The sequence below is a fragment of the Arvicanthis niloticus genome, chromosome 1 (genome assembly GCF_011762505.2).
Source record: "Arvicanthis niloticus isolate mArvNil1 chromosome 1, mArvNil1.pat.X, whole genome shotgun sequence".
Lineage (NCBI taxonomy): Eukaryota > Metazoa > Chordata > Mammalia > Rodentia > Muridae > Arvicanthis > Arvicanthis niloticus.
In genome coordinates, this window is record NC_047658.1 from 131,183,639 (window position 1) to 131,197,106 (window position 13,468).

The 13,468-nt window shown below is 40.7% G+C and overlaps 1 protein-coding gene across 1 annotated transcript in view; it reads right to left on the reverse strand.

The window, feature by feature from the left end:
- Positions 1-349: 349 nt before the first annotated feature.
- Positions 350-13,468, reverse strand: part of Cfap95 (cilia and flagella associated protein 95) — a 100,218-nt gene continuing 87,099 nt past the window's right edge. Inside the window, exon 6 of the mRNA XM_034484662.2 lies at positions 350-626. Within this exon, the coding sequence (XP_034340553.1) occupies positions 441-626 (186 nt within the window). The 3' untranslated portion in view covers positions 350-440. The remainder of the gene's footprint in view (positions 627-13,468) is intronic.

The following is a 13,468-nucleotide window of genomic DNA, read 5'->3' on the forward strand; positions in this document are numbered from 1 at the left end:
TGGCTGTACAGGGTATACTTATATTGAAACATATTATATGGCATAAATATCAACAACTGCTATGTTTTCACTAATTTTTTAAGTGAGAAGGTATTGGGTGGAAATGTACCTCAGTAGAGCAGTGTTTGCCTAGCATGTGCTAGGCCCTGAATCTACATGCTAAACAATCACAAGTTGGAGAGTCCATTTTTGTAATAATAAAAGAAATGCATATCCCACACAACAAAGATTGCAGCCAAAAGTGCATCCTAGAATTGTGTGCCTCTTCTTAGTGGTACGTCTGCAACATTTGGGGGGAAATATCAGGGTAGCTCGTGAGAATAGAGAGGGATATAAACATTTCCTTAGATTTGGAAGACTTTGTGTTTATTATGAAAATTATTAACTACCACATTTGTTATTTTTCATTAGCTTGAGAGTCTGATTGTATACATTGCTTTTTAAAGTGGGACAATAGGATTGCTTGCCGATGATACGTAGAGTTTTTGTTTTGCCTCTGAATTAGCATAAATCCCACTCTCATCATGCCAAGTGTTGATGCCAAATCTTTTGGAGCCATTGAGGTCTGTGAACTGAGAACGGCACTTCCTGTGGACTATGGAGTACTCGTCTTGGCGTGGACAAGCCTACAATGAGAAAATAACAACGATCAGGGACTGAAGTAGATGTTCAGAGGAGCACGCACCGAAAGTTGGTTTTTATGGCTAAAGGTGAATTTTCAACAACTGATTAATTTGGTTTTACCAAATGCTTCCATGAAGAGCAACCAAACACTGGTTAGGCATTTTACAAGTGCTTCCAATTCTGAAAGAAGAATCAAACTCACTGTAGTTTTAATTTATAAGACATAAAAATGTATAGTAGCATGCATGTAAAAAAAAAATTTCTAAACTATATACAAGATGGAGTCCAACTTATCCGTTATGGTAATCTAAGTAAAACTAAAGTAATTAACAACTTTCCTTCAACATTTTTTGTTGGTGAGTCAGGATTATTCTGAAGAACAGCATCTTGTGTTAAATTTTTAATAGTTAGTATTAAATCATGTTTTCCACAATGGTGGATATCAAGCTCCAAGGCTCTTTCTTATGAGAAATTTGACTGAAAACAACCAGATATAGTTTAAACCACGTCAAGCTTCATAGTAATGAATACGATGCTGTTGTTGACCATTCCCCAAGCAAGCAATGACTCTCTCTGACTATACCAGGAGTGACAAGCAGAGCTACAACATAAGAACTGATAAAAACGCATCACCTCATTTCTGCTTTAAATCGGTTCTAATTTTAAAGCATCAGAACAAGGTTGAAATGAAACTGCCCAAGCTATAAAACCGTTAAAGAACACCAAAGACACTCTCATCTCAGACTTTTTTTTAATTGACATTTTAACCATATGTTCAACCATAGAACCCACTTACCTGTGATGTGACCATCATGGGTTGAGCACAATGTTGGCCATTCATGCCACTCAAGGGGCAAGCTGTGGACCTTTGTATACTTTGTATACTTTGTAAACCCTCAAGACAGGAAAGTGGCCAGGCCCTACTGGAGAAGTTCTAGCAGCTCCCCCTCCAACCCTATGGATGGATATCCCCATAGGATATGGATGGATGAACAGATATATTACTCTGTACCAAGAGAACTAAAGTACCAGTGACTACTATGACCTGAGTTAAGAAGCTATTCGAAATGAAAGAAGCCAAGTACTCAGAAGAGATGGATTCCATAGTATGTGCATTTTAGCTCAGTAAAAGTATTTAAAATCAACATGTACACTGACAGGAGTGATTCTGAAGTCAGAGAAACCAGACAAAAGATTGCTGCCTGTTAACTCACATTACAGAACACCTGCCAGCTGAACAAATGAGCCAGCGGGTAACAGTCACCAGTCTCTGTGCCATAAATACCCCTGATGATTCCAATTTCAAGTGACCAGAGAGGTCAGAGATCCAAGGAGGATGTGAGCTTCATCTTCTGTACAAAATGTTGAGCATTCATCCCAGCTCACCCTGGGTTTCCTCTCCCAGTGTGTAACTGTCAGTGTGTAGCAGGGTGACCTCGGCCCAGAAGTAGGGGTAGACTCTAATAGGCCTAAGAAAAGTGATGTATTTTCACACCATTCTCAAGTCAGCAGGCCTTCAAAGATTAGGACAAGTCATTAGAGACCTTGCCAACGTAAATGAGAAAGCTTCTAGACCAGATTGCTCCTGGAAATGCCCCTGCAGCCAGTATATTGTGAAATCAAGTTTTTCTTTTCTTTTTATTTATTTTTTAGTGCTGGGTATTAAACCCAAGGTGCTTCTAGCCCCTGAAGCCAACACTGTAAAAGGCAGATTGGAAAGTCAGTAAGAAACAGGATACATTGTAGTTATTGATCCTTTCCTGAGGTCTAACGTCTCCAAAATGTGAGCCAATCGATTGTTTTTACTGCCTGATTCGGTTTAAGTTTGATTGTGTGCATCTTGCTAAAAGCATCTTGACATAATTTCTCACGCAACATGGGAATACTAAGGCCCTTGGAACAAGGAAAGGAGTCAAAGCCATGGCAGCAGAGCAGACACTAGACAGTGAGAGTCTGATAAAGTGGATGTCTGGGAATCAGAAAGGTTGAAACAAAGCAGGCATTCAGAAACAACAACAAAATCATTAGGAACTGGGAAGATGAACTTTCTCATTAGGAAATAAAACAAGGAATCTTTCAAAGGAAATAAAAGCCCTGAGACGGACCATGAAAGAATCACGTACCCCACAGTGACTGCAGCTCAGGCCCAAAGGCAGAACTGGGATAGTGGGAGTCCCAAAGAAGCAAGCAATTTGGAGTACCATGCAAACCAATAAACAGGGGGAGTTAATTTAAAAATTAATGTGTTTTCCTATCAGTGCATGTAACTACTTATTTGCTCAAATGGAGTTTAAAATGTGTTTCAGAACAATACTAGTCAAAGACCAAAGTAATGCCGGCTTGCAGCATGAAAACCACTTTTTTCCCAGTAAGATATGAGCCTCATTGTAAATGCACAGGGCTTGAGGAGTTGCAACACCAGTGGTCAAACGGGAGGTCAAAGGGTTCCCTTAGATGTAGACAGAAACTATCCTTTACTCCAATAGCTTACAGAAGACTTGGGGAGGGAAGAAAACAAGGTCTATCTAGAAATCCTTAGGAAGAAAAGTTGAAAGAGAAGGAAACCAGGACAGCAGAAAAGGGCAGTGCTTTTCCCATCCTGGCTCTTTAACCATGAAGGATCCCTTTCTTCTGGACAGAAAAAAAGTATAGTAGATAATTTAGAATATATATATATATATATATATATATATATATATATATATAGTGTGTGTGTGTGTGTGTGTGTGTGTGTGTGTCTCCTGGCCCCGATCCAGTTGAGAACTTTTAAATTTGGTGAGCTCTCACACTGCCTCTGACTTGCTTTGGATGGTCAGGTGCCTAGAAAGGTTCTCTTAAGAGTCATCTCTCCTGAGCTACCTTTGCCAAAAATCTGGAAGTAGCTGCAGTTCTGAAAGGGGGATATTGATAAAGATAGCATTGGAGTGGAGATAAAATGTGAGTCCAAGAGGCTTCTGTGGCATCTCCAGTACCAATGAGAGTGGAAAGGTATTCAAGCCATCTTCAGCTAAGCTCAGAAAGAAAAAGGACTGTGAGTTACATCATTGATCCATGTTAGCCACTAGTGACAAGGAAAGAGCACTAGAGTGCCTTGCTCCAGATGGGGACAGATAGAGAACACCATATTCAAACTTCATTCTTTGGGTCAGGAATTCAGACAAGACACATCAAAGACAGCACCTCATAACACCATGCCTAGGGCATCAATCAGCTGGGATGACCTGAAAAACTGAGGGATCCTTGAGACCCAAAACCTGGGAGCATCTTCTCATTGCAGGTGATAGTTAACGGTACGTTGCCACTAGGATACGCTCTGGGCTATTGGCTAGAATGACTGCACAGGCCCTTCCTGTTTGTGTGCCTGGGCTTCCTCGGTGGGGACCAAGTTCCAAGGATGAACGTGACACAAAGTGAATTGGGAGGAATGTGCACTGGTTTTAATCAAAGTCACACAGCACCATTTCCAGCAGAGATACAGTTCATCCAGATTCCAAGGCAGGAAACAGACTTAGCTTCTCAGCACAGGGCATCCCTCCATGTGGGGTGGAGCATCGATTACCTTCATTTTTAACCCACTTCTTTCTCTCCACTTTTGGGGGAGAAGAATAAGTTGGACTAAGAACCTTATATCCTCCTTGGGTCTGATAATTTTCTAGAAAAACTCACAGCTGTGTTTTTAGAGTTCTACACATAGCTCTGACTGTTTATTTCACAAGGATGTAAAGCAAAATCATCACCGAGAACAGGTGCATAGGCTGAAGTCCAGAGGATGCCAGGTGCAGACCCCTGGACTACTATCCCAGTGAGCTGAGAAGGATAAAGCCTCTTCACAGGAGAAGCTCATTAGAAATCCATGCCCAGAGTCCTTATCGGGCACTGGTCACATCCAACTTCAGTCTACATGCACCAACATTTCATACTTAAAAGAAGAAAAACAGCTGTTTGGCACAAACCATATGGGTAGCTTTGTCACAAGGAGCCACTCTGATAAGGGACTTGTGATCCTCAAAGCCAAGTTTCCAGATGCAATCCAGACCAACCTTAGAACAAGAACTTTGAAAAGATAGTAGTCTTGGCTTTGATTCATTAGTTCTTGGCTGCACACAGAGCACAGGAGATGATCTTTGAGAAAGTGAGAGTATTTTCAAGAGAGATTGGACTGGACACAGGGGATTGCTCCTATAATACCTCCCATTTAGTAGGCTAAGGCTCAAGGACTGTCTTGAGAGCCTAGGCTACAGTGTGAGATCCTGTCTTTATAAAAATTAAGAAGTTAGAGAATGGGAAGGAGAGAGAGAGAGAGAGAGAGAGAGAAAGAGAGAGAGAGAGAGAGAGAGAGAGAGAGAGAGAGAGAGAGAGAGAGAGAGATTTGTATATTCTTTGTATAATAACTAAGTTGTAGCATCAAAAGGCTCTATCCAGAGAGAGAGAAATTGTCCCCAGTGATAGCGTTGGTAAGAAAAAGTCTAGCTACCAGTTAGATTCACTTATCTTCAAACACAGACAGTTGTAATATGCTCAGCACTCTAACAGAATACTTAAAACCCTTATCTAGCCTTTCCTTTGTGGTTGTAGGAAGAGTTCAGAATTCTATGTAGAAACAGGCATTTGAATGGCTACACATTGTTGGCGGGCCCAGTATTCAGTGCTACCAAGACCATAGTTTCTGCCTGTTTCTCTGAGGCTGAGCTAGGATTTGATAGACTTTTCTGAGCCATCCAGGTATACAAGGATAACTGAGAAGTATATGTGTTGTGTGTAGTAATAAACATCATTTCACTGAGATTCCTGCAGGATCTAGAGAAGGGACATTTCACAGAAAGAACTTAGAGCATTTTCATGGCTAACTGGGTACAAAGAAGCCAAGATGATTCATAGCATCAAATCCGCATGGTGAGGAAAGTTGTAACGCCACTGAAAAGAATAGGACATGGAGATGGAGGAGGCCGTCTTTTACAGGGAAATTGTGAGTCACATTTTATACATTTCTAATTTGAGATGGCATCAGTACAAAATGTTTATTTGGAAGCTGCTGCGATGGGACAGATGGCCTGGAGAGAAGTCAGTGCCCTACACGCAGCAGTGATCATCAACATGGAAAAAAATAGCTATAGAGAACATCCCAGGTACCATGGCTGGTATCTGCTGTAGACTGGATTACATAATTGTACTCCGTGAATTTCCCCGAGGTTGAAAACTGTACTGTAGCTATGTGTCCTAGGCTCTGGCATGCATGTTTTATTTAGGATAAAGAAGCATAGTTCAGTCACCCATTTCTGACTCCAGTAGAGGTTATGTAGATATCCCTTGTGTATTTTTTTTGAAATGTTCTTGTAATATTTAAACCATATAATAACAAAAAAGTGTACTCCCAGAATGATCGGTGCAGAGATAACGGGGCACGTGAATTCTCTGAGGTTGTGTGAAACTGGGGGAGCAGAGTTCTGAGAGCCAATGGTGCCCATGGCTGGGTCTACAAAGAAGTGAAAGTAGAAAACACCAGTGGTAGGGGAAATATTGTAAATCTAAGAGGACCAGGGAGGTTAAAGTGTTCAGTGGGAGCTACTAACACTAACTGTGAAAGATGCGATGGAAGAAGACCTAACAAAACGCAGTGGGATGAATCAATTTCATCCCCTGAGCATATGCTGCTCAGAAAAGGGTTAAGGGGGTGCAATAAAACATGCTGGTAAAAGGTAGAGGAAAAAAAGCAGGAATTCTGGGGGCTAAACAGCCCTGCAGCCACCAGAAGCCACTGAGGCTGCAGCAAGAGCATAAAGAAGGCTACCCTGGGGAAAACTGGCTAAGGAGGTTTCTTCTTCCCACACCTTTTTCTGCGACCTTGTTTCTCTTTTATGGACCATGGCAAGACCAGCTAGGATGTGACCATAGGCTTCTGGGTGAGTGGGTTTCTCAACTGACCTTGATGTAGTTCAAAGACAAGTGACATGTTTTATGCTATAGACTGATATAGCATTCATAGCATCTTTACATAACAGGCTTGGCCAAGCCCATGCCGCTTGAACACCCTGTGCTTACTGGATGCTACATTCTTATTCTTTAGGATGAAGGAGCATGGTTCAGTCACCCATATTCTGAGAATAAACCACTCCTGACTCTGCCAGAGGTTATTTGGGTACCCTTATGTATCCTTGTGTATCATTATCTCCTGTACCAGTGTCCCAGATAAAATGACAGTGCTGTTCCTTACCCAGCTTGTATATCAAATCCTCAGCCAACTATTCCAAACCTTCCAACATGCCATTCTGAGGTTATATTCATACTGATTTCATTCTATGTCCTTGGTTTCTTTCTAGTTTGATGGTTTTATTTTTCAAGGTCGTTTTCAGTTGGAGACCAGCCTTCTGGAACATTGTTAACTGCCTAATTTTGTATCATAATTTGAAAGCCGTCTCAGTCCCTCCACCCAGCTCATCCATAAACGTGTATAATGGGTTGTTTCCCAGCCAAATCATTCACTATGAACTAACCTTACGTGTACTGTAAAGACAGCCATTACCCGCCTGGCATTAGTACAGCAAATGCCACCCTGCCCAAGTATGCCCATAAGTACACTCATTCTGGGTACCTCATTTACTCTTAAAAGTCGTTTGAAGCAGCTATCATCTGATGTGACTGATGTGAATGTTGCATGGCCAAAACCAAAGTATATATAGTTTATAGATTGCCTGTGAGGGCTTTAATAATTTTTAGTATGCATCATGTATAAAAATTCTATGACTCCTATGCACAAAAATAAAAATCATACCCTCCCTTAGTAAAGTCTTCTAAGTACATATGCAGAGCCACATAGGAGGAAATGAGCAAGAATCTTCCTTTCCTACCCTGGGTGGCACTGGGGGACAGATCTTACTCATTTCTTCACTAAACTTCAAGTGAGTTTGTTCCTATGAACTGTTATTTCCTCTCAATGGTTGTATTACTAAATAAAAATAAAAGTATTCATCCAATGTAGCAATAATAAATGTCTAACTAGTGGGGATGATAAATATATAACTAGCAGGGTGTGTTTTGTTATACATTTAAGACGTATTTGCTATTTCTTTTTACTTAATTCATTTTTAAAGGAAAAAATGGTGTAATTCCAAACACGGAACCACAAGGAATTTTTTTTTTTTTTACCACAAATGATATAAAGACACTTGGATTATGAGCACAAATATAAGATGCTACACAATTAACAAATGTAGTCCATATAATAAGGTTTTGTGTGAACAATCACTTCAAAAGATAAACTGACTTTTTAAAATAGCATTGCACCACTTAAGTTCCAGGCAGTAACACTCCAAGTGTTACTGGAGTACTTAGAAAGAACACTACTTCTTCCTGAGGTGCATGCTTTAATTAATCCTGTCACTTCAGTAATAGGAAGCACACATATCATTTTTCTTATTCTTTGGTCAGGATTATCTGAGGACATTTTTCTTTGACAATGCTTTATTTGTATTTATAACTATATGACATGTCTATTGCATGCAAATTTGAAGCCTAGGATTCTAGAATTTTAAAATATTTTTTCCTCTACAGAAGGCCCATGTGTTCTCTTTAGAATAGGTGATAAGAAGACAGTCAAATCTTTCATAGTCCCAAATTCTTTGATGCAGAACTGTGTTTTGTGTGTTTGGCTTTCTTCCTTCCCGTGGACTCTCTCACCACTCTCTCCCACCCCTGCCCATCCTTATTTCTAAATGTTGACTTCCAATCCATAAAATTTGTAGATTCAATGCAATCCCCATCAAAATTCCTGTACAACTCTTCACAGATCATAAGAGACAATTTTAGTATCATTTATGAAAACACACACATACAGAACAAACAAAAACAAACAAACAAATGAAGAGGTTAACTAAAACAATTCTGAATAGCAAAAGAACTGTTGAATGTGTCACCCACCATCACTGACCTCAAATTGTACTACTTGTACTACAGAGATATAACAATTTAAAAAAAAAACAGCATGGTATTGGCACAAAACCAGACACATTGATCAATGGAATCAAATTGAAGTCCCAGAAAAAGTCACACATCTATGGACACTTGACTTCTGATACAGGAGCCATAAGTACACACTGGAAAAAATATAGTATCTTTATATATAGTATATAACAAATGGTGTAGGTCAAACTGCATGCTACTTGTAAAAAAAAAAAATTCAAATAGACCCATACTTATCACCTTGTACAAAACTCAGCTACAAATGGATCAAAAACAACATAAAACCAGATACACTGAACCTGACAGAAGAGAAAATGAGGATTAGCCTTGAACTGACTGGCACAGGAAGACTTTCTGAACAGGAAACCATTACAAAAGGCACTAGGACCAACAATTAATGAAACTGAAGAGCTTCGCAGCAAAGGACAGTGTCGTTGGGACAAAGGAGCAGCTTGCAGAATGAAAAATGACTGGAAGGTAATATCCAAAATATATAAAGAACTCTAAAAACTGGATATCAAGAAAACAATCCAATTTAAAATTGGGTACAGATCTAAACAAAATTCTCAAAAGAGGAAACACAACTAGTAGAGAAACACTTAAAGAAATGTTCAGCATCCTTAGTCATCAGAAAAAGGCGAAAATCAAATACTTTAAGATTTCATCTAATACCCACCAAAATGGCTAAGATCAGTAAAACAAATAAAAGTTTGATCTGGTGAGGATGTAGAGCAAGGGGAACAGTCATTCGTTGCTGATGGGAGTGCAACCATGTGCAGCCGCTATGGAAATCGGCGTGCTGGTCCCTCAGTAATATTAAATAAATCTACCTCAAGATCTAGCTATGCTACTCTAGGTCATGTACCCAAAGGACAGCTTATTCCACCAGATACATTGCTCACCACATGCATTGCTACTTTATTCATAATAGCCAGGACTTAGAAACAGCCTAGATGTCCCTAACAGAAGACTGGATAAAGGAAATGTGATACATTTACACAATAGAGTATTACTTAGTTGTTAAAAAATGAAATCATGACATTCTTATAGGTAAATGGATAGAACTAGAAAAAAAAATCATCCGGAGTGAAAAAATCCAGACCCAGAAAGACAAATATGGTCTATATATTCACTTATATGTGAATATTATCTCTTAAGTCAATGATAACAAAACCACAATTTGTATAACCACAGAGGTTAGGTATAGAGTAAGGGACTAGGGGTACATATAGATCTTATTAAGAGAGAAAAGTAGAGTAGATAGTTATGGATGGGTGGAAGCTGGAATAGAAGGACCAAGTGGGGAAGGAGAGGGGAGAGGGTACTGAGGGAGGCAATATGGGGACAGACATGTCAAATTAAGAGCCATTTGAGGGGTAGTATGGAAACCTAATACAGTAGAAGCTTATATATATTCTCTCCACAAACTGACAACAAGGTTCTATTGCTGAAAACAACATCCACACAATTCATTGAACACAGAGAAGTATAGCTTAGCTGGTACCTAACTAAAGCCTTCACCTTACAGACTAGCATCTTTGATGCAAAAACATACTCTGCATGCTACCAGAGAGTAACATAAATACCAACAAAGCCACAAGTTCTGAAATGAAATTTCATCTGAAATGCTGTCCTGCCTGCAAGTGCTACTGCAATGGTGGTACAAGCTTGTGGGAGTGACCAACCTCTATCTGATTTGACCTAAGGGCCACTCCATGAAATGGAAGCCATTTATGACACTGCCAGCATTATTTAGAAGCAGGCTTGTCCACAAAAGGGAGTCATTTCCCTGTTTCTGGTAGAAGGGCTCTCTATTGACATACAGCTGTGGTTGCATAGCAAAGCCCGCGCTGGCCTCCGGGCTCCCTTTGTCCCTGTTTTACAAGTACTTGTGATAACTTTTAGAGTCCACATGATGGTCCAGCCCTTCTTCCTTCCAAGGCTTCCCTTCTCCCAGATATGTTTGTTCTTTATATAGTGGCAACATTCCCCCTGCTCCCTTCCCTCTACTATCTTGATATCTCCACTATTCTCTCCTACCATTCTTCCCTTCTCTCACACAGATAGCTCTAGCAATGTCTAGTCTGCTGCTTTTTCCTCTCTGTTCTGGATTCCTCCATATGCCTCTGAATGTTCTCTCTCTCTCTTTTATCCACAATAAATGCCAGTTTTCCCCTAATCACAGAGAGGCCATTAGTGGTTTCTTTGCTGTACCCATTGCATTCACCGGGGTGTTGATGTAGTACAGAGAGGTGACATCCCGTTCCAGAACAAGTTTTAGGTTACAAATGTTCAGATAGCTGAATGACAGTTTAGAAGGTTGCATTGTTTAGGAAAATATGGTGGCACTTGACAACTGATACTGAACGAATGGAAGCTGCATGGCTGGGAAGAACCATCAGCTGCAAGGGTCTCTGTCTCTACTCTTTAGCCAGACCCTCTTGTAGGTCAGTCTCCAACATGCACACTTTGAAACTTGTTAATATTCTGGTTTATCTTTCCATCACAAGCTCACAGCAGCAGATTCAATCCACACTAGAAACTCTAGTTACTGTCATTCTCCAAAACTGTCCTATCTCTGACATAATGTCTCCTAAGCCCTGCCCCCAACACACACACACACACACACACACACACACACACACACACACACAAAGGGAGGGAGGAAGGGAGGGATGGAGGGAAGGAAGGAGAGACAGAGAGAGAGAGAAACTAATCATGACCTCATAGCTATCACACTACACCACTACTGTTGCTCCCCCCAATTACACTGATTTATTTCAAGTGTGTGTGTGTGTGTGTGTGTGTGTGTGTGTGTGTGTGTGTGTGTGTGTGTTTCTAGGTTGGAGGACAACTTGTTCGAGTCAGTTCTCTTCCATCATTTGTGTTCCAGGGATAAAATTCAGATAATCAGGCCTGGTGGAAGGCACCTTTACCTGCTTGAACATCACACAGGTCCTCTCTCTCCTTTTATTTCTTTTTCATTTTGTTAGCCCTAACTGAAAAGACTCTTTCCCTTACACATCCCAAGAATGTTGATTCAGTTCTTCATCAACTGCATTGCGTTTATTTCCTACATTCTGCCCTACTGATATGGATTAAGGTGGTGTAAGAAACCAGCATAAAAATACGTAGAGTCTCAGTTCACAAACATTTGGAACAACATTGAGTCTAAATGTTCTCAAATTTGTTCAAGAATTGCATATGTAAAGGTTCTAGGTGAAATGAGAGGAGAAGCTAACTTACATAAGGCCACATTGTGAAGTCTCTAACAAGGTAACACATATACTCCTTTCTTTTACAGTATTCTATTAATCGTGCACTTGTTTACTTCATGTTAACTTCATTGTAAGAGTCCAGTGCTATTCCACTGTGTTTTAACCATTGGCTGTTACAATCTAAAAGGTCTTTGTATCCTATCACAATATCCATTTGTTAATGTGTTATGAAAAGCAGCATCAAAATCAGGCCTCAAAATCAATTACCCTGGCATCAAAATAGAAGTGAATAAGCAAAACTAATTGGTTAAAGCTAAACCAATGTCCTGGCATGCTTTGCAGCTGCCATGGAAGCAGAGGGAGACATTAGAAAGAAGGCTGGGAATGTGAGGAACATGACTAGAGAAGACTTATGCGCCCCAAGAACACAGCTCCCGTTCTTCATGTTCATATTTTCTCCTTCGCTTTTTGTGGGTTTACAATTAGGAATCTGTTCTAGCTGAGTTCCTAGTCTCCAGGGAAGACAGGATTGTTGTTGCTGTTGTTGTCGTTGTTTAGTTTTGGTTTTTGTTTTTTCCATATTGAGAGTTTTGTGCACCTGTGTTGATCTCATTCACATCCCCAAATCTTCCTGGGTCCACCCTCACTTCCCTACCCAACCAACGTTGTGCTGTTGTTGTTTTCTTTAAATCCTTCAAGACCAATTGTGTTCCTCACATGCCTGGGAAAATACTCTTACTGAAGTCTAGATCAGGTTGGTATGTGGGCATGCTGGTGGGGGATTGTCTTGATTATTAGTTGAGATAGAAGATCCACCTTTAACATGGGCATCACCATCTTATAGACTGGGCCCTGAGCTGCATAAGGGTAAGGAAAGCTAGTTGAGCAAAAGCAGCAAGCAAGTAGCATAGCAGCATTTTTTTCTGTCTGCCTTTACTCTCTCTCTCTCTCTCTCTCTCTCTCTCTCTCTCTCTCTCTCTCTCTCTCTCTCTGTGTGTGTGTGTGTGTGTGTGTGTGTGTGTGTGTGTGTGCATGCTTTGAATGGGAATGGTCCCCATAGGCTCATAAATTAGAATACTTGGTGCCCAGTCAGTGTAACTGTTTTAGAAGGATTAGGAGGTGTGACACTGGGAGCAGTTTTTGAGGTTTCAGAAGATGCCTGCCATTCACAGTCTCTCTCTCTCTCTCTCTCTCTCTCTCTCTCTCTCTCTCTCTCTCTCTCTCTCTCCCTTCCTCCCTCCATCTCCTTCCCTCCCTCCCTCCCTTTGTCTCTCTTCTCTCTCTCCCTCCCTCCCTTTCCTTCCCTCCCTCCCTTTGTCTCTCTTCTCTCTCTCCCTTTCTCTCCCTCTCTTCTCCTCCTCTTCTTCTTCCTCTCTTTTACCTCTCCCCTCTCTCTTCCCAACCCCCTTCTCTAATAAACAAACACATTGGTGGATCAAGATGATGTAAGCTCTCAGCTACTTCTTTAGTACTAAGCCTGCCTGGCTGCTGCCATGCTCCCCACTATGATGCTCATACTAACTCTCTGAAACACAGCACCAGATAAACTCTACCTTTGCATGGTGTCTTATCACAGTAATAGAAACGTTATGAAGACAGTGTGGTATGACTAGCTCCTTCAAGCTCCTGCCATTGTAACTTCCCCACAGTGATGGGCTGCAACCTGGACT